At 46.8% G+C, this 25,438-nt stretch overlaps 1 protein-coding gene across 1 annotated transcript in view; it reads left to right on the top strand.

Annotated features, from left to right (window-relative positions):
* The window catches only part of LOC137532693 (SLAM family member 5-like), a 412,994-nt gene that overhangs the window by 309,709 nt on the left and 77,847 nt on the right, over positions 1–25,438 (top strand). Inside the window, exon 4 of the mRNA XM_068253515.1 lies at positions 13,454–13,471. Coding sequence (XP_068109616.1) covers positions 13,454–13,471 — 18 coding nt within the window. The remainder of the gene's footprint in view (positions 1–13,453; positions 13,472–25,438) is intronic.

Here is a 25,438-nt window from a genome sequence, read left to right as displayed (position 1 = left end):
CAGATTACCCTCAGACCCCCCCCTCCTGATAACCTCCCCAGTGCATTGTTTACATCTATTCTCCCCTGTAATCCCTCACTGATCTCCCATCGTCACCCCCTGCGTCTGCCACCCATCAGATCAGGACCCAGTCTGCCCCCGTGCGGGCACCTAATCAACCCCCCTAATCAACCTGTTCGGCTTTGATTGTCCCGTGATTGGCTTTGATTGCCCTGTAATTGCCATGTGATTGCCCTGTGATTGGCCTGTGATTTGGCTTTGATTGTCCCGTGATCGGCTTTGATTGTCCCGTGATTGGCTTTGATTGCCCTGTGATTGGCTTTGATTGGCCTGTGATTGGCTTTGATTGTCCCGTGATTGGCTTTGATTGTCCCGTCATTGGCCTGTGATTGCCCTGTGATTGGCTTTGATTGGCTTTGTTTTCTCGTGATTGGCTTTGATTGTCCTGTGATTGTTTTGGATCGCCTCTGATTCCCCACTCGCCACCACCCCTCTGTCACTATCCTAGTGATCTAAAAACAGTGATCAGTGAAAACTGGCACTTTTTTAGTATCACTAGTGTTAGCAGTTAGGCCAGTTAGCTAGGCCCCTTTGTTAGTGTCAGTTAGTGCTCAGCCCACTGCACCACAGTCACTAATTGGCGTCATCACTGTCGCTAATCAACATTAGTACTATATAGTATCTGTAAGTGATCATTACTGATCGCAGATAGATCTATATTAGGGTCACTAGGATCCACAAAAACACGCAGTGTTTGCCCGATCAGGCCTGATCGTTCACCTGCACTTGCATTCAGCCCGCCCCTCCGCAGTGACAGAATTTTTTTTTCTGATCACTTCAAAAAACACTGTACAATAGCTGTGGCACTGTAAAGATCAGTTTTGATTTTTTTTTATTAAAACTCAGTGACCATAGCTTTCTACCTCTCAAATACTCCCTTTTGCTAGGTAGGTGCTCTTTTTTTCTGGGTAGTCTCAGAGGAGTCCCCCCTAAATTTAGCAGTCCACCATGGCAAGAAAGAGGTATTCCGATGATGAGGCGTACAGGTACATGGCCGAGTCAGATGAGGACGATTGGGACGCTTTATTCGATGAATCTTCTGGGTCAGAGTTTGCACCTGTAGAGAGCAGTGGTTCACTGACCAATAGTGATAACGAGGTTGAGGTCCCGGCTAGAGCCAGGCGTACCACACCCCATGTTGTTGGACCGCAGGGGGCGCAGGATCAGCCTCAAGGGCAGCGCAGCAGAGTGGTGTTAGTGCTGGTCTGAGATTTCATGGTGGGGCAGGCACCAGCAGCACAACATCTCCTGGACCTAGCACCAGTACTTCTGTAGACCCTGGTGAAGTGGCAAGCACCAGCATTGAAGTTAAAACTGGTTCGGTGGCACGTGCAGTAAGTTCCCAGTCACAGCCACCAAGAAGACGGGCCCGTACTACCCCTAGTTTACCAGAGGTGTTGGCAAATCCCAATTGGCAATCCCCTGATTCCGCCGCACCCATACTGCCCCCTTTCACCGCCCAGTCTGGAGTCCAGGTGGAGACAGATAATCTAGGATTGGCCCTAGACTTTTTCTATCTGTTCATCACCCAGGATCTCTTAGACTTAATCGTGGCAGAGACCAACCGTAAGGCCACACAATATATAACCGCCAATCCGAATAAGTTCCTTGCCCAGCCTTTTCGGTGGAAACCAGTCCAAGTTTCCGAAATAAAATTTTTTGGGGCCTTCTCCTTCACACGGGACTAGTCAAACTGAATGTGTTGCGGTCTTATTGGTCTACGGATCCAGCATATCACGTTCCCTTGTACTCTGCTGCCATGTCCAGGACACGATTTGCTTCCTGCACTTCAATAACAATGAAACCTGTCATCAAAGTGACCACCCTGCTTATGATCGGCTCCACAAAATTCGGCCCCTCATAGACCACCTGTCATCCAGATTTGCAGATGCTTATACCCCTGAACACGACATCTGCGTAGACGAGTCCCTCATACGTTTTACCGGGCACCTTCGCATCGAACAGTACATCCCAAGCAAGCGCGCCAGGTATGGGGTGAAACTATATAAGCTCTGTGAAAGGGCCACAGGCTATACATCTTATTTTAGGGTCTATGAGGGAAAAGACTTCAAATTGGAGCCGGTCGGATGCCCTGACTACCTGGGGAGCAGTGGAAAGGTTGTGTGAGACTTTGGGCTTGATTCACAAAGCGGTGCAAACACTTTGCACGCCTGTGAAAACCCCTTTATCACGCCTAAACTCAGTTTAGGCATGATAAGAAGAAACTCGCACGAATTTTCCGCACGCAGAGTTTTGCGTGCGCAACCGCGCACGCGCGCGCGCAGCGGCCCCCGCTTCGCGCGAAGCTCCCATTAAGCCCTATGGGACTTTGCGCTCGCCAGTACGCGCGTACGCACGGAAACTTCGCGCGAGTTAGAGCACAAAGCGGTGATAACTTTGCTGGTGCAAAGGTTATCACGCCTAAAGTCTTTTAGGCGTGATAACTGAGTTATCACCGCTTTGTGAATCGAGCCCTTGGTGTCATCCTTGTTCCAGAAGGGGTACCATCGTTTTGTGGACAATTATTACACAAGTGTGGCCCTCTTCCAGCACTTAAAAATAGAACAAATCCGATGCTGTGGCACCGTGCGGCCTGGTCGCCGGGGCTTCCCCCAACGGCTCATTACCACCAGACTTGAACGGGGGCAGAGGGCCGCCTTGTGTGCTGACGACCTGCTCGCAGTGAAATGGAAGGACAAGAGGGACATTTACTTTCTGTCCACCATTCACGCAGACACGACAGTCAAAATTCAACGGCGAACTGAGGTCATTGAAAAACCCCATGGGAGGGGTGGACTTCAATGACCAAAGGTTAGCGCCCTATTTAGTTTCCCGTAAAACAAGACGCTGGTATAAAAAAGTGTCTTTTCACCTCATTCAATTGGCAATTTACAACAGCTTTGTTCTCTACAGTAAGGCTGGGAGAACTGGATCGTTTCTTCAATTTCAGAAACAGATCGTGATGGAACTCCTGTATCCAGGAGGTGCCGTGGCCCAACCCCAAGATGCAACTAGCCGGCTGCATGGAAGGCATTACGCCTATCCGATTCCGAGTACCACAGGTCACCGAATCCGAAGAAAACGTTGTCGTGTTGGCAGCAGGGCTGGAATAAGGCGTTACACCACTGTTTATTGACCCACCTGTCCTGACCAGCCTGGCCTATGCCTAGGGGAGTGTTGAGAGGTACCACGAGCAGGTACACTATTAGAACCTAGGGAACTACGGACACAGCAGTAGGCACACAAGGGTCTCTCAGTGCTATTTCACACTACTGCGATGCGTTAGGGCAAATTGCCTAGCGAAAGTCACACTTTGCGGTCCCCCCCTACGCCGGAAGTGCTTGACTTAACGCTAGTGCATGCCTACGTTACTGCGTGGCTTCTGCGGCAATTTAGGTCGGCCCGGAAGTCATGTTAGTCTCTGGCGACGCAGTTCATTACTAGGCCGAATGCTACTCTTGTGGTATTCCCTGAAGGTCTGTTTTGGGCGATACGGTGCAGCGGGCTCGACCCACCGGATATGTCAATATGCAGTGTGAAACCAAACATCTGGTTTCAAGAGACCCTAATACACAGGGCTGCCACAAACCTCTCCTTTCACTTGGGACAAAATGCGTAATGTACCGTATTTTTCGGACTATAAGACGCTCCGGACCATAAGACGCCCCTAGGTTTAGAGGGTAAAATCCAGGGAAAAAAAAATATACTAAACCTGGTGCGTCCATGGTGCAGGGCGTCTTATGGATCTTCTCCTCCCCAAGCTACTGAGTGCTTAGAGGGTGGGATTAGACTGTAAGCTCAGTGTGCCACAGCCTGCAGTGAAAATCTGTGTCACTCACCCTCTGTCTCCACAATCATAAATGTAGAAACCAGCTAAGTAAGATATATCACCTTTCTAAAGCAAGCTTTATTAACAAGTTTCATTTCAATGCAAGGCAATTTTCCACTGCATGTGTGTTTATAATATTCAGCCCTCTCCACATCAATTATAAAGATCATCTCCCATCTACAATATGCAGCATTTAGTCATATATTGCATTGTATATGTAAATCATATTCCTCATTTACTCCCTGCTTGAATACTAATGCCCCCGATTTATTCCGCTGTCACTGTAATGACAGCGGTAATGTCCTGCTACAATCAACTTCCCTCCCACTGATGCCCGATGCGTTGCAGTGAGAGCGCACTATGTTCAGTTTGGCTGCGCTCGTCCCCCCTCCTCCTCCCTCGGTAGCCATGTGCTGCAGAACTGCCACTCACCCTGTCTGTCCGTGCATCGGCGGCTGTGCGTCGGTTTGGCTGCGCTCGTCCCCCCTCCTCCTCCCTCGGTAGCCATGTGCTGCAGAACTGCCACTCACCCTGTCTGTCCGTGCATCGGCGGCTGTAATCAGCTGTGCGCGTTATGCACGAGCGTAACATCCTCTCCCGTAGTGTAGCCTCCAATAACATTATGCTGCAGGGAGGTCAGCATACGTTACAGTCACCCCCTCTGTCCGTGGAGCAGCGGCTTTAAGCTTTACACCTCGGGGGATATTCTTCAGTGGTGTAGCTTAGCGCACCGCTTGATGACCTCATCAAGCGAGGGACACTTAAAGCTACACCACTGAAGAATATCCCCCGAGGTGTAAAGCTTAAAGCCGCTGCTCCACGGACAGAGGGGGTGACTGTAACGTATGCTGACCTCCCTGCAGCATAATGTTATTGGAGGCTACACTACGGGAGAGGATGATACGCTCGTGCATAACGCGCACAGCTGATTACAGCCGCCGATGCACGGACAGACAGGGTGAGTGGCAGTTCTGCAGCACATGGCTAACTGTTATGATCGCTTCTGCAGCGTTTACTGCTGACTGCAGTGGTATTGCAAACCAAGCAGTTCTAATGTCATTACATGCATTTGCTTGCATAGTTTGGTTTGCACTTAAACTAGTTGCTGATTCCATCTGCAGTCGCTCTGAAGTTAATGACAGTTTAATATGCTTTTGTGTAAACAAACATTGTCTGCTGCAGTGGAGGGGCGGTCCCTTTCCTGCAGGCTGCATATCATTGTCTGCCTTTTCCTGCTATCAGCCTGTGATTAATTACCATTCACTTGTGTGGGAATCTGCAGGTCTGCTCCCATTGGATGACCTCAGTATAAAGAACTGCTTCCTGCAATGCCTCATGGGCTACCATAGTCTCAGATTCTATCTGTTACTCTGCTCGTGCCCCACCTCGTTCCTGGTCCGTGTGGACTGCGCTGACTCCTGCGAAGGGGTCAGCGAGTCCTCCTAGTTCTGCTCTTGTTCTAGAAGTTGTTACTTGCTTGTCTTGTGTCATATATTGGTTCATCGCCAATATATACGCATACTTGCGCATTTTGTTATTTTCCTTGTATTCGTGTTACGTTGATACATCAGTGTCGCTGATATATACGTACACGAACTGTTTATATCCTGTGTTCCGTTAGTCAGCGTTCCAGCACGCTGAGCTAGTTATCCTGTTCCTGGTCCTGTTGTGGATTGCGTTCATCTCTGCGAAGAGATAGCGAATCCTTCTGAGTCCTGTTCCCTGTATTACTCCAGTCTTAGTCAGAGTTACTGCTTATGTCATATATCGGTTCATTGCCGATATATACATATGTTAGTCAGACGTTACGAATAGTTTCATTGATAGCTGTAATTGTAATACGCTAGGAAATCATGCTTATTGTATATTTATTTGTGTTACGTTCATCTATCTTGATCCTGCTATTTTCTGACTATCCTGTCCTGTCTTTGTGAGGCACGCCATCGCCGCAACGCATTGGCTGCCTCATTCCAGTCTGTCTGGTTTTGGACGCTTGCTGTCGCTAAGTAGCCGCTAGCTAGCAAGCGTTCATTCTGTCTACTTGTTCTGATCTCCTCAGTCCTGGTTTATGCGCTCAGCGCTACTTTGCGCTGAGACGTTATTACGAAAGTGTTGTTTGTGGCTGTTCGGATCTGCACCGGCTCTGTGCACCACAATCTCCTATTGGAGTCAGTCCTCTCCTCCACTAAACTGGGGATATCCTGATCCCTTGTGCTGGTGTGTGTACCTCCTTCACGTCAGCTTATGTGTTGTATGCTGACTGTGGAGATTACACCTCCAAGCTTAACACTACCGAGGGAGGAGGAGGGGGGACGAGCGCAGCCAAACCGATGCACAGCCACCAATGCACGGACAGACAGGGTGAGTGACAGTTCTGCAGCACATGGCTACCGAGGGAGGAGGAGGGGGGACGAGCGCAGCCAAACTGAACATAGTGCGCTCTCACTGCAACGCATCGGGCATCAGTGGGAGGGAAGTTGATTGTAGCAGGACAGAATGAATCGGGGGCATTAGTATTCAAGCAGGAAGGGAACGAATGGAGCCCGGACCAATAGACTGCCAGGGATTTAGGGGAGGCGCAGCCTAAAGTGTCACATTCGGACCATAAGACGCAGCAACATTTCTCCCCTCTTTTGGGGGAGAAAAAAGTGCGTCTTATGGTCCGAAAAATACGGTACTTCGCCACAAAATAAAATCTTCTATGAACTCACCATACTCCTAACGGAATACCTTGGGGTGTCTTCTTTCTAAAATGGGGTCATTTGTGGGGTTCCTATACTGCCCTGGCATTTTAGGGGCCCTAAACCGTGAGGAGTAGTCTTGAAACCAAATGTATCAAAATTACCTGTGAAATCCTAAAGTTACTCATTGGACTTTGGGCCCCTTAGCGCAGTTAGGGTGCAAAAAAAGTGCCACACATGTGGTATTGCCGTACTCAAGAGAAGTAGTATAATGCGTTTTGGGGTGTATTTTTACACATACCCATGCTGGGTGGGAGAAATATCTCTGTAAATGGACAATTGTGTGTAAAAAAAAAAAGCAAAAAATTGTCATTTACAGAGATATTTCTCCCACCCAGCATGGGTATGTGTAAAAATACACCCCAAAACACTTTATACTACTTCTCTTGAGTACGGCAATACCACATGTGTGGCACTTTTTTGCAGCCTAGGTGCGCTAAGGGGCCCAATGTCCAATGAGCACCTTTAGGCTTTACAGGGGTGCTTACAATTTAGCACCCCCAAAATGCCAGGACAGTAAACACACCCCACAAATGACCCCATTTTGGAAAGTAGACAAGGTATTCAGAGAGGGGCATGGTGAGTCCGTGGCAGATTTCAATTTTTTTTTGTCACAAGTTAGCAGAAATGGAAACCTTTTATTTTTTTTTCTTTGTCTCAAAGTGTCATTTTCTGCTAACTTGTGACAAAAAATAAAATCTTCTATGAACTCACCATGCCTCTCAGTGAATACTTTGGGATGTCTTCTTTCCAAAATGGGGTCACTTGGGGGTATTTATACTATCCTGGAATTTTACCACCTCATGAAACCTGACAGGTGCTCAGAAAAGTCAGAGATGCTTCAAAATGGGAAAATTCACTTTTTGCACCATAGTTTGTAAACGCTATAACTTTTACCCAAACCAATAAATATACACTGAATGTTTTTTTTTAATCAAAGACATGTAGCACAATAAATTTGGACAAAAATGTATACAGAAATTTTACTTTATTTGACAAATTTTATCACAGAAAGTTAAAAAAATCATTTTTTTTGACAAAATTCATGTCTTTTTTTTATGAATATAATAAAAACTGAAAAAGGCAGCAGCAATCAAATAGCACCAAAAGAAAGCTGTATTAGTGACAAGAAAATGAGGCAAAATTCATTTAGATGGTAGGTTGTATGACTGAGCAATAAACCGTGAAAGCTGCAGTGGTCTGAATGGAAAAAAAGGCTCTGGTCCTTAACGGGCGAAAAGACTGCGGTCCTCAAGTCGTTAAAGGTTCCAAAATAAGTTGGTGACTTTGTTTGTTACCTTTTTGAAGCCATGTCTATAAAATGCAGCCTGTTACAATGCTTGCCTAAATGTTGCTAAAATTTATGTTTACCAGCACTTCTTAGGTCAGGGTGTAGGGGACATCGGGGCTAGGTCCAGGATGGGAGTTATATACCCCCATTATTTGGACTTGGGTCACTTTACGTCACTTGTGTATCTAGAAAGGATTCTGGGGATTATTTAGCAGCAATCCAGGTTGCTGTCTTTATTAGATTTTTCAGGGTCCCGATCCAGACTCTGTAATGGGAGGGAAGGAAGAGGGTGGGCCTTCCCATTCCACGCAGGTACGCACTTGGCTTTTGCTGAAGCAGAGTGAAACTTTGCAAATTTGCATAAAGAGAAGAAACAGGTGCATTGTGGAAGGAGGATTGGTGCATGGAGCAGGTGTGCTGCTGAACTCCTTATAAGTGTGTTTTGGCGCACTGTGTAAAGGTCAAGCCTGTTATGCTTGGTGGTATATCCTCCACGGTCAGCACACAATGCGGATTCTGACGTTGAAGGAGGTACACACGCTAGCACAAGGAACCAGGATATCCCCAATTTAGTGGAGGAGAGAACTGACTCCAACAGGAGATGTGGTGCACAGAGCAGGCGTAGATCCGAACAGCCACAGACAATCCTTCCACTGTAGTGGGTCAGCGCAAGGTAGCGCTGAGCGCATGAACCAGAACTCAGAAGATCAGGACAGGTAACAGAATGAACGTTTGCTTAACTTGTCACTGCTTAAGTGACAGCAAACGTCCAAGACAAGACAGACTTGGAATTAGGCAGCCAATGCGATTGCAGCGGTGGCGTGCCTCACAAGGACAGGACAGAATAGTCGGGAAATAGAGTCAAAGAAGGCAGGCGTAATCCACACAAATATACAATAGGTATGATTTCCTAGCGTATTACGGTTACAGCTATCAATGAACTACAAACGACTAACTGACATATGTATATATCGGCGATAAACCGATATATGACATAAGCAAGGAACACTAACTAAGAACTGGAGCAGGACTAGGAACAGGACTGAACTAGCTAAGCACGGGTGATCACGATACGCGCAACCTACCAAAACGTGCTGGAAACTAACTGACTGAACACAGGATATAAACGGTTTGAGTACGTATATATCAGCGACACTGATGTATTAACGTAACACGAATACAAAGAAAATAACAAACGTGCTAGTATGCGTACATATTGGCGATGAACCGATATATGACGCAAGACAAGCAAAGTAAATGCTTCTGATAACAAGAGCAAAACTAGGAGGACTCGCTGACCCCTTCGCAGGAGTCAGCACAGTCCACACGGACTAGGAACGAGGTGGGGGCCAGACAGAGTAACAGACAGAATCTGAGACTATGATAGCCCATGGAACACTGCAGGAAGCAGTCCTTTATACTGAGGTCATCCAATGGGAGCAGACATGCAGATTCCCACACAGGTGAATGGTAATCAATCACAGGCTGACAGCAGGAAAAGGCAGACAATGATATGCAGCCTGCAAGAAAGGGATTGCAGCTCCATTGCAACAGACAATTGTTTGTTTTCACAAAAGCATATTAATCTATTAACTTCAAAACGACTGCAGATGGAATCAACACTCAGTGTAAGAGCACGCAAAACTATGCGAGCAAATGCACGCAAACAAATCAAAAACTGCTTGTCTTCAGTAAAACTGCAGCCAGCAGTACATGCTGCAGAAGTGATCATAACAAAGCCATACTGTGGATTGCTGGCTTGGTGGTTGACCTTAAATAGACTGATATTAGTTATGAGATATCTGGACTTTGCCAACACTAAGGACTCTGATTTGATTTCATTTTTGCTGAATAGAAGACATTCTTTTGATTTGACTTTACAAAGAAACAGACTGGTATTAAAGTGAACCTGAGGTGAGAGTGATATCGAGTCTGACATACTGTATATACGCTGACCTAGTGATTGACTCACGTATAAGCCCCCTCCCCAATATAGCCCCTGCCACAGTAGTCAGATGTTTCCCCAGTACAAGTCATCCCCTCTCCCCATAGCCAGATGTGCTCCAAGGAGTAAACAGCTGTGTCTTAAGACACCATAGATATGAGAGACAGCGATTGCCAAACAGGAAGAGTCCTTGATCATTGCACTGCTGACACGATGCTGTCACGCTCTGCCCTACAAACCAGGGAACACAGGTAGTCTTGAGCAGTGCACTCTGCACACCATGTTGCAGGGAATGGAGGGCATGGACACAGCAGGAAGCCAGCTGGCAAGAGCAGGATCACTAGTGCACAATCCTTACGCTCCTCTGCCAGTAACAAAACCTGCTCCACCATTCGTTCTGCTCCACTGACCCGCATGTAACCCAAGGCGGTAACTTTTCAGCACATTTTTTGTGCTGAAAAATTAGGCTTATATGCGAGCATATACACTATGTATTTCCTTTTAAGCAATACCAGTTGCCTGGCTGTCCTGCTGATCCTCTGCTTCTAACACTTTCAGCCATAGACCCTGAACAAATATATGCAGATCAGGTGTTTCTGACAAAATTGTCAAAACTGACAAGATTAGCTGCGTGTTTGTTTCTGATGTAATTCAGACTCTACTGCAGCCAAATAGATTCACAGGGCTGCCAGGCATCTACTATTGTTTAAAAGGAAATAAATATGGCAGCCTCCATTGTGACATTGCCCTCCAATTACTGTTCCCTTTGCCACAGATTCCTATTCAGCCTCATACCCTGAGGGGATTATGAAGGCATTTAGCACTGCAGGCAAAGTAACCTTTTGGATTGGTTGGTGAATCCACATACAATACAATTGGATTGTATATACACTTCATCTGTGATTTCATATAGAGATCTCGTAAGCTGCCACCAATTCACATTAGTGTGCAAATATGCAAATCTAAAGGTGCGTACACACGCACTACGGAATCCAACGGCGGGTCCGTCAGACCCGCCTGCTGGGCGGACTTTCACCTGACAGTACTGCGTGTGTACGCACTGTCGGCGGACTGATAAAGCTGTTCCTGAACGATCCGCTCAGCGCTCAGTGGATCATTCAAGAACAGCCTTATCAGTCCGCCGACAGTGCGTACACACGCACTACTGTCAGCTGAAAGTTCTCCCAGCGGGAGGGTCTGATGGACCCGTCGTTGGCTTCCGTAGTGCGTGTGTACGCACCTTTACCAACAACCTCTCTCTGGGTTGAATAATATATATCAATAAAACTGTTATGGGTAAAGTCCTCTCCGAAAAGCAGGATTCTTTGCATAAAAAGGAGTACAGAAAAATGGAAACATTTCAAAAAGTATCTAACAATGAACAGATCGATATAGTAAAATAATAGAGATAAAAAGTGAAGATGATAACTGGATACAGTCTGAGTAGTCTTTAGAATTACTGTGTCCTTTGGAATTTGTAAGTTCAAGCAGACAATATAAAGAACTGTGGGCAATAGAGATAATAGAGATAAAATAGAGATAACAGAGATAAAAGCCCAAATCCTTGATGGTGTTTGGATAGGCAAGCAGGACAGTCTGCGTGTCCAGCAATTTAACCCTGTATTTGTTTGGGGTGGATCTTGTAAGGAGAGATGATCGCCACCTCTAGTAACCTAACCTCAGACTGGATCCAGCCCTTATGAAGAGAGTTTTTGGCATTTTCTCAAATTATGCCATAATTCTATGGACGTTGGGCAGATGATATAATAACCAACAGTGGCTGGATGGTGTACTGGTTAAGGGCTCTGCCTCTGACATGGGAGACCTGGGTTCGAATCTCGGCTCTGCCTGTTCAGTAAGCCAGTAATTCAGTAAGGAGTTCATTGGGCAAGACTCCCTAACACTGCTACTGCCTACTGAGTGCGCTCTAGTGGCTGCCTCGCAAGCGCTTTGAGTCCGACAGGAGAAAGGCGCTATACAAATACTGCCATTATTATTATTATTATTATGCTTGTCATAATGTACTGAAATTGTGCATACCAATCGTGCCTGGTTTACCAGATTCTCTGTCTAGGGGATTAATATCTCAGTCTGTGGACCAGCTCAAAGAATCATTAACCTCTTCAAAGGTGTATTGACCTTGGCGTATTATTCACTGAGAGCGGCGACCAGCTGCGGCTATGCCGCTCCAAAATATTCCTCAAAGTATGTCACAATGTGGAATTATATATAAAAAACACAACGATTTTGAGATCTAATGTGGAGGGGTATGTTCTGATTGATCACAAACTCAAAATTAGAAAGTAATACAACTTGTACATAACAACAATATACTGTATATTACACTGAAAATTTTAACTTATTAAAAAGTGCCTGGTGTTGGCCCCCAACCACCCCATACATTGATTATTCATAGAACTATATATATCAGAGTTGAATCAGAGGACAGCATAGCCCCGCGTTCCTGTGGACATGGCATGGTGAATGGCTCTTTGAATTTCTCTTTGACAGTTATTGGTTTATGACCGGGAACTGATACTTTGGTTATCTGTGATGTAGACTCAAAGAATGTGGCGGAAGTCATTATGTGGTGGAACCAGGCCTGTAGAGAAGAAGTAATGGTTTTATAGCTTTCCCTGCGAGAGTGGTTTTATAGCCCAGACCAGGCCCAGATTTACCTCACAGCAGCCTATAGGCACAGATGTCCTGGCACCCTAGACTCGCCCTCCACGAATGTACAAACCCCTGCCGAACCGCACCACAAGTGTGCTGGCTGTCTCAGCTGCCACTTCTCCCTTACTTCCCTTGCCTGTCATAGGTAGCTACAGGTGCCCCTTAGTATTAGGTAGCCGGAAGTACCCTCAATATTAAGTAGCTAGAAGTGCCCCCAAGTATTAGGTAGCTAGAGGTGCCCCTGACTAAAGGGAGATCTGGTCAGTGAAATGCTGATAGCAAGGTGAGTAACCTCTCATTCGCTCTCTTGTCATCAGGACTCTGCATAGGGAAGGAGGGAGGGAGGCGCTCTGAGAGGGGAGTGAGCCACCTTTCCATCATCAGGCGCCTGTAGGCACGTGCCTACAGTGCCTTTTGGTAAATCCGACTGGCCCAGACCAAGGAATGCGTAAACACCTTCTATGGACATAATTCCTTTTTTTAAAGCAAAACTGAAATGTAAAGCGGTATTCTGCAGCACACTTTTGTGCACGTACTTTCATGCGATGGGCGCACTGGTGTAGGTGCATCCGTAAAGTCCATATCACTCCTATCTTGGGTTCATTTTAAGAAGCTGTGATCTTATCTTAACTTCACACAGGCCATAGTGTGAATGTGAATAGGCATCCTGAGACCCATCAAAGCTTGCTGTTCTCGAATTACCGTATTTATTATTTTATTTTACACAGGATCAAAGCCACGGAAGAGCATGTATTTTCCTAAAATATTTTTTGTTCTAAAAGTTGTTTTTGTTTTACTATCTCAGAAAGTAGTTGTTGAGGGAAAATCTAGATAATGTGAATAAGTGTACTTAAAATATAATCCCTCTTCTTTTTCCTCTATATACTCTCATACCTTTTTCTTTGGCTATTCAGGTTCACAAGCTACATGTGGTAAGGATATTATAAAATTAAATGGGATCCTTGGACATTCTATTTCCCTTGAAAATGTACATCTGCAATTAGAAGGCAGTAGCCCAAAACTGAAGAAGATAATAGGAGATTCCAGAACTATCATTTACCCCAAGTCTTCTAAAGAGACAAGTAGATACAGTTATACCAAGGCAAAGTCGTCAATCGATATCCTAAACCTAAAAATGGAAGATGAAGGAAGTTACGAATTAACAGTTGAAATGATGAACAACACAGAAAAATTTTGTAGTTATGACCTCAAATTATATGGTAAGAATTATAATTTTGTAAGTACATAGTTTGGTTGAAAATTCATCTATCAAGTCCAAACAGAAATAAATAAGCATTAGGCACCATTCTCTCCTGCGCCCTCACATATCCCAGTTGATCCAGTGATTGATTTATGTAATGTATTATCATCTGTGGAAATGTACAGTTGAGGAAGGGAAAATATAAAGCTTGCATGAACAGTGTACTCTCTCATAGTTTCACCCTGCATATGCTCGCAGATAAGTCAAGTGGTGTACAAAGAGGCATTGCAAAAGTCGCAATTGTGACTAGACTCATTGCTCCAGAGCACCCATATGGCACAGCAGACCACAAGTTCTGCCCTCAATGCATGGCACAAATGCACTGCCACTCATATTACCAGAAGAACATTGATAGTCTACTATGTGGCCACTTCAGTATCCACCTAACGGGCTCTGACCCATCCCCTCTGAGTTACATTGATCAAGGCTTATAAAAAAGCAGGACATCAATTTGCTCTGAAAAGAGGAGGGGACAGCCCCAATGTTGAAGTTGTTGGCTGCTTGTGCTGTTATACCCAGTATACTATCATTAAGTGATTACTAGACAGTCCTTGGAATGAGCACCATACAGATACATTGCCTGGGTACACACCTGCACAGACGCTTAGTTCTTCACTCTCTCTCTCTGATGCTTTGCATTCCCCACTCACCCAACCTGTCATCACTGATCCCAAAGCAGCAGCTACTTACCATTATAACTCTTGTATTATCAGTAGAGATGTCGCGAACATCAAATTTTGAGTTTGCAGACACCAAACTTGAACTTCCGTAAAAGTTTGAGTTCTAGTGAACCGAGCAAACAGCCATAGACTTCAATGGTCAAGCGAATTTAGAATCCTACTTGGACCTTTTCTGACCACAAAAGTTACATAGTTACATAGTTATTTTGGTTGAAAAAAGACATACGTCCATCGAGTTCAACCAGTATAAAGTACAACACCAGCCTGCTATCTCACATATCCCTGTTGATCCAGAGGAAGGCGAAAAAACCCTTACAAGGCATGGTCCAATTAGCCCCAAAAGGGAAAAATTCCTTCCCGACTCCAGATGGCAATCAGATAAAATCCCTGGATCAACATCATTAGGCATTACCTAGTAATTGTAGCCATGGATGTCTTTCAACGCAAGAAAAGCATCTAAGCCCCCTTTAAATGCAGGTATAGAGTTTGCCATAATGACTTCCTGTGGCAATGCATTCCACATCTTAATCACTCTTACTGTAAAGAACCCTTTCCTAAATAAATGGCTAAAACGTTTTTCCTCCATGCGCAGATCATGTCCTCTAGTCCTTTGAGAAGGCCTAGGGACAAAAAGCTCATCTGCCAAGCTATTATATTGCCCTCTGATGTATTTATACATGTTAATTAGACCCCCTCTTTTCTCTAGACTAAATAAATCCAGTTTATCTAACCTTTCTTGGTAAGTAAGACCTTCCATCCCACGTATCAATTTTGTTGCCTGTCTCTGCACCTGCTCTAAAACTGCAATATCTTTTTTTGTAATGTGGTGCCCAGAACTGAATTCCATATTCCAGATGTGGCCTTACTAGAGAGTTAAACAGGGGCAATATTATGCTAGCATCTCGAGTTTTTATTTCCCTTTTAATGCATCCCAAAATGTTGTTAGCTTTAGCTGCAGCGGCTTGGCATTGAGTACGATTAAGTGATGGAAAAGTTGTTTAAAGGGGTCCAACAATTGGACTGTGGCATGCTGGAAGGGGATCCATACCAAAAGTCCTTCCACAAATTATGTAGTTGACGCCATGGGTGTCGCTAGCCCTATTTTAGGGGGGGCCTGCGCCCCCAACATGTCCACGGGTGCCTCCAATCTATTTACTGGGGTGCCCCGCTGTCTCCCCCGGCCACTGCTGCCCCCCCCCCCCCCCACTAGCCGCCGCTGCCCGCATCAGACCTCGATCAGCCGGAGACCACTAGTGCAGGTGCTAGGACCTAGTGGACACCACACTGATGTGCGGAAGTGACATCACTTGCGGAAGTGAGTGTGGTGCGTCCGTGTGGGTTGGGTCGCCGTATGATACTGATGTCTGACGCTGGGCTGCTGCTGCTGGGAGGTGAGTGAGGGGCACCTGTCACTAGGTAACTGGGGGTCCAAGTCACTACCTAACCTGGGGGGCCCCTGTCACTCACTACCTAACCTGGGGGGCGCCTGTCACTCACTACCTAACCAGGGGGTCCCTGTCACTCACTACCTAACCTGGAGGTCCCTGTCACTCACTACCTAACCTGTGGGGCGCCTGTCACTCACTACCTAACCTGGGGGGCGCCTGTCACTCACTACCTAACCTGGGGGGCGCCTGTCACTCACTACCTAACCTGGGGGGCGCCTGTCACTCACTACTTAACCTGGGGGCACCTGTCACTCACTACCTAACCTGGGGGGCGCCTGTCACTCACTACCTACACTGGGGGCGCCTGTCACTCACTACCTAACCTGGGGGGGGGCGCCTGTCACTTACTACCTAACCTGGGGGGGCGCCTGTCACTCACTACCTAACCTGGGGGCCCCTGTCATTTACTACCTAACCTGGGGGTCCCTGTCACTCGCTACCTAACCTGGGGGGCACCTGTCACTACCTAAACTGGGGGGCTTCTGTCACTACCTAAACTCGGGGACTCCTGGCGCTACCTTAACTAGGGGGCACCTGTCACTACCTAAACTATCCAGGCCAGCCAGCCCAGCATCGCCACCAGCCAACCAGCCCAGAATCACTGTCAAAAAGGCCACAGCATCACCACCAGTCAGGTCAGCAATTACTTCATCCAGCCAAGCACAGCCCTGCATTACTGCCAGCCAGGTCACAGCATCACCGCCAGCCAACCCAGCCACAGCCTTGGCCACAGCATCACTGCCAGCCAACCCGGCCACAACATCACCGCCAGCCAGGCCACAGCATCACTGCCAGGCCTTTCAGCCCCCACATCATCCCCAATCCAGCCAAAAACAGTATTGCCAGGCACAGCAGCCAGTAGAGGAGAATTCAGCAGCCAGGTGAGAGGTGTCTACAATATTAAGGGGGGATGCGGCCTATTTAGGTGAAATGCTGTCTATTTATGTGCCTCACGACTGCTGAATTTGTCTTGTCGGGGGCCTCATGATTTGTTGGGAGCCTCAAGATTGCTGAATTTGTCTTGTTGGGGGCCTCATGATTTGTTGGGAGCCTCATGATTTGTTGGGGCCTCATGATTGCTGAATATGTCTTGTTGGGCGCCTCACGATTGCTGAATTTGTCTTGTTGGGGGTCTCATCATTGCTGAATTTGTCTTGATAGGGGCCTCACGATTGCTGAATTTCTCTTGATGGGGGGCCTCATGATTGCTGAATTTGTCTTGTTGGGGGTCACATGATTGCTAACTGTGAGACTATGGGAAAAGCTGAATTATCATCATATGAGACAATAGCATTAAACCTGCTTTTTAAAACAGAAAATACAACTGGGAGGTTCTAAAAAATGAATACATTTTCAGGAGTAGGATGGATGAAATTGTTTATCTTCACAGTTTATTTTCACCTTGGATTTTCCATAATGTTCATGTATGAGTTAAAATGTTTGTACAGTATTTAGTTTAAATTGCTGTTGCCACTTTGCGATAGATAAGTGACTTTTGGGTTGCAGTTTGGGCACTCGGCTTCCAAAAGGTTTGCCACCACTATCCTAATCTAATGTCCTACCATTGCTAAGTTCATGTAAATTTGTCTCCACCCATTACCACACCCACATTCTGGTCCATGGCCCACCCACTTTATGCGCGCCGCACAACAAAACCCTAATACTTTTCGGCGCGCCAGCTGCAGTGTGCTGAATTCTGCTGTCTACAGTATGTACAGTAGTGTACTCTAGTGCCTGCACTGTGTGCTGATCTACCTCCAGTGTGTACAGTGTAAGGTGTTACTCTGTGCCTTTACTGATTGTAAACCAGCTATATTGTATGCTGATCCCTGCTACTTTCAGTATGTACAGTATTAGCTGTAAAGCCTGGTACACACATACAATTTTGATTAGCCAATTTTAGTTCTGTTCATAAAATTCATTGTCTGTTGGCCCACTTACTGCACGGGGTGGTAAAATTGGGGGTCAGTGATTGACCAATCAAAATTGTATGTGTGTATACATCTTTGATCTATGCCTATACTGATTGTAAATTATCTAAATAAAGATCAGGGGGCTCCATCCAATATTTTGATGGGCAGGCCCGTTATCTGTAACTTACACCGCTGCTAAGTTCATGTACAGTTGGCCCCACCCATGGCTACACCCACTCACCGCATGGCCATGCCCATTTTTTCTGTGGCGCGCTAGTCTGCCCACAATGAAGCAACGACCTTATCTTCCTGGGTGTGCCACCAACACACTCATATAGGTCATTGCTTCATTGTGATACGCAAGCCCCTTCACCACTACAAGGTAATGATCATGAAGGGGAATTGACATCATGTACATGCCTTTCTTTTGTTGCAACCACTGTGTAGCACCAGAGGCCAGAAAAATTAGGCATGTATAGTCACATGCCAGAAAAAATAGGTTTTGAAGCAGCCGTGGCTATAGCAGCGGCCTTAAAGAGAATCTGTATTGTTAAAATCGCACAAAAGTAAACATACCAGTGCGTTAGGGGACATCTCCTATTACCCTCTGTCACAATTTCGCCGCTCCTCGCCGCATTAAAAGTGGTTAAAAAGTTTTAAAAAGTTTGTTTGTAAACAAACAAAATGGCCACCAAAACAGGAAGTAGGTTGATGTACAGTATGTCCACACATAGAAAATACATCCATACACAAGCAGACTGTATACACCCTTCCTTTTGAATCTCAAGAGATCATTTGTGTGTTTCTTTCCCCCTGCAGCTATCTTCCACTGAAGTGTCAGGCTATTTCTTCCTGCAGAGTGCAGACAGCTGTGCCTGTATGTAATTCCTCAGTATGTGAAAGCCCAGCCAGCTCAGAGGAGGATTTATCCAGCTTGTGAAAGATAATAGAACAGAGAGAAGCTGCACTAATCTAAATATCACACAGGCAGTGTGCAGAGAGGGGCCTGGATGGGGGAGTTCATAGCAGAACCACAACACTGAAGAACTTGGCAGCCTTCCAGACACAGGCCTGACAAGTCTGACAAGAGAGAGATAAGTTGATTTATTACAGAGATGGTGATAGTAGAACGTGCTGCAGTAAGCCAGAACACATTAGAATAGCTTTTGGAACTTGTAGGATGATAAAAAACAGGATGCAATTTTTGTTACGGAGTCTCTTTAACAATGCAGGATTAACCTGGCCCCTTGTTGGTGGTGGTGGAGAAGTCACGCGGCGTGCAGAGAGCATATACAGCTGTGTGGGGACTGATTTACAAGTCTTCCAGCAGGCAGTAACCCTTCAGGATCCATGCCACATTCATTTTAATAAAGGTCAGGTAGTCAACACTTTTTTGACCTAGGCGACTTTTCTTCTCCTGCTGCGCTGAAGGTCCTTTCTGACACGATGCTTTAGGTGGGGCAAGACAGAAGTTTGATGGCAAATAGTGAGAGCTCAGCCTCAGGCCACAGGTCAAGCCTGCGCACCCAGTTGTCCAAGGGTTCATTGCTCCTCAGAGTGTTGATATCCGCAGTTAAGGTCAGGAAGTCTGCTACCTGTCTGTGGAGGCGTTCTCGGAGGGTGGATCCCAAAGGGCTGTGGCGATTTGTCAGACTAAAAAAACTGTGCATGTCCGACATCACCATCACATTGGAAGAGCTCCTGTCCTTGCCGGCGTGGCCGTGGGAGGAGGATTATTGGCAACTCTTTCCCATCATTCTGTGACATCACCCTTGAACAGCATACTTTGCAGGCTGTTGTGCAACTGCGGCATCCTTTCCGACTTCTGGTAGTTCGGTAACATATCCACCACTTGGTGCTTATACCGGGTGTCTAATAGTGTTGCCACCCAGTAAAGGCCGTTCCCCTTGAGCCTTTCTATATGGGGGTCCCTCAACAGGCAGGTGTAACAATGTGTGGTGTTTGGTGCACACTCAGAGTATTCAGATTGTTGGTGATCCGCAGTATCACCAATAATGCTGATATATCCGATTATGTGGCGATCTGTGGAATCGCCAATAATGCGGATATTTATTTGTAACTCTGGATACCGGGTATAACGACAGTGGAAAACCCACCACACTGATATCTTTAAGAGGACTGGCTACCTCTAAAAGAGAAACGCAGTGTGTGCGATTCTGCGACTAGATGACGTAACGCTAGAATCGCGTTCCCCAGCAGCAATGATATACTGGGGAACCACTGAGACCTCCGCAAGGAGGGATTCAGCAGAATAAACCCTTTAGTGGGAGAACCACTAAAGGGGGCAAAGTCAGACGGAAACGGTTCGGTAACAAACTGGCTGCGAGGTACCGAATCGTGAAACAGAGGAGAGTCAGAAATCTAGCCAAGGTCAGTAACGGAAATCAGATAGGCGGAGGTACAAAGTCAGAAAGCCGAACTCGTAGTGAAATAGACAAGCAGAGGTTCGGCAACGGGAGATCAGAAAATGGCACAGATAACAATAGTGCTTGCGAATATATTGGCAAAACCAATATATGTCGCAGATCAGGAAAATAACAAATCTGACTGTTGTGGGCTAGTTACGGCAAGCCGCACTTGGCCCACGATGGTACTGACTGTCAGATCACTATCTGGCTGACTATTAGATCAACTGACTGGCTGACTATAACAGAGATCAGGTTACATTACATATAAATATACAATGATCAGGAAAACAACAAAGACTGACTGATGAGAGACAGGAGCCTTGCTCCAGCTAGGACTGTCTCTCTCGGATCTAGCTAAGGTCTGAGGGCTATCACAAAGTAACGCTTACTGCAGACAACTTGCAACTGACAGAATGCCTGCTTTTATACTGTGCTGGGCTCAACCAGCCCGCCCAGCCAATCAGCCAATCACAACACAGCTCAAGGACCTTGCAGCACAGCTCAAGGACCTTACTGAGGTCAGCTGACCAGCTGGTCAGCTGACTCTCCTTCTAAGAGTATAAAAGGCTTTATTGCACACGCGCGCAGCCCCTACGGGGTCCAGACTGGATTGAGGATAGCGTTGGTGTGTGGCAGGCCCTGAGGCCTGTGAGGGAAGAACCAGACCACAGCCTCGACGTAAAGTACGCCTAGAGGCCTGTGACCGAACGGTGGATCGCAACGCCGATGCGGATGTTTCTCCGCGTTCTGCATGCGACCATGTGGTGGATGGTGCCGCTGATGCGGACGCGGACAAACCTCCGCGTTCCGCTTGCTGAATGCGGTCAGGCCGCCGTCTTATGACAGTACCCCCCCTTTCAGGCGTGGCCTCCGGACATGCCTCTCCAGGTTTCCCGGGATGTGACTCATGAAACTTCTTTCTTATCTCTTTGGCATGCAGATCTCGAAGGGGAACCCATAATCTTTCCTCTAAGCCATACCCCTTCCAGTGTACCAGATACTGAACTTTATTGCGTACAATGCGTGAATCCAGGATATCCTGAACCTCATACTCCAGTTCCCCATCGACCACCACAGGAGAAGGGGGAGCCGAGTCTACCCTAACAGCAGGTTTCAATAGGGAGACATGGTATGTCCTGCCACATCTCAGACTGGCAGGTAGTTTCACCCTGTATGTCACATCATTAATCTTTCTTTCCACAGGGAAAGGCCCAATAAACCGGGGACCCAGTTTTGCCGATGGCTGTCTGAGAGAGATATGTTTGGTGGATACCCAAACAAAATCCCCCGGAACAAAGTTCCATTCAATGGAACGTCTCTTGTCCGCATACTTTTTCTGGATCTTAAAAGCCTTATTCAGATTGTACCTGACATTCTCCCAAATTTTCTTGAAGGCACCTTGCCACTCCTGGAGAGCCGGAAGAGGTGACTCCCTGACTGGAAGCGACGAGAATTTGGGTGATCTACCGTAAACGACCTGAAATGGAGAATACCCGGAAGATGTGTTCCTGAGATTATTGTGAGCAAATTCAGCAAATGGCAAGAATTTCACCCACAGATGTTGCGCCTCCGCCACATAACATCTCAAGAATTGTTCAAGGGATTGGTTGATTCTCTCTGTCTGCCCATTGGTCTGGGGATGGTAGCCAGACGACAAAGACAGAGAGATGCCCAAATCTTTGCAAAAGGACCTCCAGAACTTAGATACAAACTGTACCCCTCGGTCTGAAACCACATCCACAGGAATTCCATGAAGCTTAAAGATGTTATGCACAAATAGTTCTGCCAAATCCTGAGCAGACGGCAACCCGGGCAGAGCAACAAAATGTGCCATCTTACTGAACCTGTCAGTTACGACCCAGATAACGGTCTTACCGTCAGATTCAGGCAGTTCACCCACAAAGTCCATGAAGATGTGGGACCATGGAACCTGTGGAGAAGGCAGGGGTTGGAGAGACCCGGCTGGAGCCTTCCTGGAGAATTTGCACCTGGCACAGACAGAACAGGACTTGACAAACTCCTCACAGTCGGACATGAAAGAAGGCCACCAGACAGCCCTACTCAACAGTTCCTGAGTACGGGCAATGCCCGGGTGTCCCACATTCTTGTGTTCATGAAACATACCTAGCACTTGCCCTCGGAAGCGGATGGGAACATACAGGAGACCCTCGGGTTTCCCCTTAGGAACATTAGCCTGACATGCCGAAAGCACCTTGGAAAGATCCTCCGAGATCTCAGTAGCTGCCAGAAAGTACTTTTCAGGGAGGATATTAGTGGGAGTAGCAGATGGGGCAGACTCAGGCTCAAAGCACCTAGACAAGGCATCAGCCTTAACGTTCTTGTCACCTGGCCTATACGTGATCACAAAATCAAAACGAGAAAAGAAAAGCGCCCATCTGGCCTGTCTGGGCGTTAACCTCTTAGCTTTCTCGATGTATTCGAGGTTTTTGTGATCTGTATACACTGTAAAAGGGAACTCTGCCCCTTCCAACCAATGGCGCCACTCCTCCAGTGCCAGTTTGATGGCCAACAGCTCTCGATTCCCCACATCATAATTTTTCTCCGCGGGCGCAAACCTCCTTGAGAAGTATGCACACGGATGGACCTTACCATCCGGGCCAAAAGCCTGCGATAAAACTGCGCCGACTCCAACATCGGACGCATCCACCTCCACAATGAAGGGGCGGGTGACGTCAGGATGACGCAAGATGGGAGCGGAACAGAAGGCTGCTTTCAACAACTCAGAGGCCTTAACTGCTTCAGATGGCCAGTTACTAGCATCAGCCCCCTTTCTTGTCAACTGAGTCATAGGGGCCACCACCGAAGAGTACCCCTTAATGAACCTCCTGTAATAGTTGGCGAATCCTAAAAACCTCTGCAGTGCCTTGAGGCCTGAAGGCTGTGGCCATTCCAGGACTGCTGCGACCTTACTAGGATCCATTGCCAACCCAGATGTGGAGATAATGTATCCCAGAAAGGCTACCTCCCTGACTTCGAAAATACATTTCTCCAACTTGGCGTATAATTGGTTCTCACGTAGTTTTTGGAGGACAAACCTAACATGCTGCCTATGCTGCTGCAAGTCTTTTGAAAAGATTAAAATGTCGTCAAGATAAACCACTAAGAATCTGCCTGATACATCTCTAAAGATATCATTGACGAACTCCTGAAAGACCGCCGGGGCATTGCATAACCCGAAGGGCATGACGAGGTACTCATAGTGACCGTCAGGTGTATTAAACGCGGTCTTCCACTCGTCGCCTTCTCGGATACAAATAAGGTTATATGCCCCCCTCAGATCCAACTTGGAAAAAACACAGGCATCAGTAATCTGTGAGAATAGATCGTCGATGAGTGGGAGAGGGTAACGGTTTTTGATGGTGATCTTGTTAAGTTGTCTATAATCTATACACGGGCGAAGACCAGCGTCTTTCTTCTTAACAAAGAAGAACCCCGCTCCCGCAGGGGACTTGGAAGGACGGATAAAGCCCTTCTCCAAGTTCTCCCTGATATAATCCTTCATCGCGATCTTCTCGGGACCAGAAAGATTGTACAACCGTCCCCGAGGGGGCATAGTACCTGGTCTCAGCTCAACAGGACAGTCATAGGGTCTATGGGGAGGCAACCTGTCCGCAGACCGGGCACAAAACACGTCACTGAATTCAGAATACTGAGGTGGAACCCCTTCAACGTGAACCTCAGAGGAACTGACTGATACAGACCCTAAACAATTCTCCTGACAATAGTGTGACCATGCAGACAGTTGTCTCTCCCTCCAATTTATCTGGGGAGAATGCTTCCTCAGCCAAGGGAGACCCAGGATGACTGACGAGGTGGCCATCTTTAAAACAAAGAACTGAATGTTTTCTGTGTGAAGAACCCCAATCTGGAGGGTGAGAAATGGAGTTTGACAAAGAGGTGACTTGTCTTGCAGTGGGGAGTCATCGATTGCGGTGACATAGATATGCTTCTGAATGGGGAGAATGGGGATATTGAACCTCAAAGCTAGATCACGATCTATGAAATTGGCGGCGGAGCCTGAGTCGATGAATGCAGACGTGTGACAAACTTGATTCTCCCATTGAAGGGAACAAGGCAGCAAGATCTTACTGTGATATGGAGGTAGGGTTTGCTCGCTTAGGGCGGTACCTCCAACCAGCCCTAAGCGGACAAGTTTCCCGCCCTCTTGCTGCACTTCTGCACTCGGTGACCCTTCTCCCCACAGTATAGGCATAGTCCCTCCTCTCCTAGCTCTCTCAGACCCTGTCAGATGGCCGTGCCCCAATTGCATCGGTTCCTCCTCCGAGACCTCAGGAGGACTAACCGCATGGGACACCCTGGCGAGTGCTAAAGATCTGCCCTTCTTATGATAACGAATATGTCTATCAATTTTAATGGACAGTGTTATGGCCTCATCTAAACTTTTCGGTTCAGGGTGGCTTATGATGACATCAGAGATGGAATCAGATAACCCATTTATTTACGTGTCTAATAGTGTGAATTGATCCCACCTCACTGAGACTGCCCACTTCCTGAACTCTGCCGCATACTCCTCAACCATGCGACTACCTTGTTTAAGTTCCTTGAGCTTGCGCTCGGCTGTGCCGGCGATGTCGGGATCATCGTAGATAATAGCCATCGCTTTAAAGAATTCAGACACCGATGACAAGGCAGTATGACCTTCGGGAAGGCTAAATGCCCAGGTCTGGGAATCTCCCTGTAAGAGGGTCCTAATCAGAGTAACCCTCTGTGCCTCTGAACCGGACGACACAGGTTTCATCTGGAAATATGCTAAACAGCGATTTCTAAAGTTACTAAAGTCGGCCCGTGAGCCAGAAAATTTTTCCGGAAGGGGCATCTTGGGCTCGACTGTGTGAGGGAAAGGTTGAACCACTGGTGGAGACAGGGCATTAATTCTCTCTGTAAGCTGGGAGATCTGAGCTTGCTGTAAGGTCACAGTTTTGGACAGTTCTCCAATAGTGGCTGACAGCATATTCAATCGTTCCACCAGACCTTCCATATTCATAAATGTGGTCTGCAGTACTGTAACAATGTGTGGTGTTTGGTGCACACTCAGAGTATTCAGATTGTTGGTGATCCGCAGTATCACCAATAATGCTGATATATCCGATTATGTGGCGATCTGCGGAATCGCCAATAATGCGGAT

The sequence above is a fragment of the Hyperolius riggenbachi genome, chromosome 9 (genome assembly GCF_040937935.1).
Source record: "Hyperolius riggenbachi isolate aHypRig1 chromosome 9, aHypRig1.pri, whole genome shotgun sequence".
In the NCBI taxonomy this organism is placed as follows: Eukaryota; Metazoa; Chordata; class Amphibia; order Anura; family Hyperoliidae; genus Hyperolius; species Hyperolius riggenbachi.
Note: the sequence above shows the minus strand (reverse complement) of the source record. Positions and strands in the feature narration are given on the sequence as shown.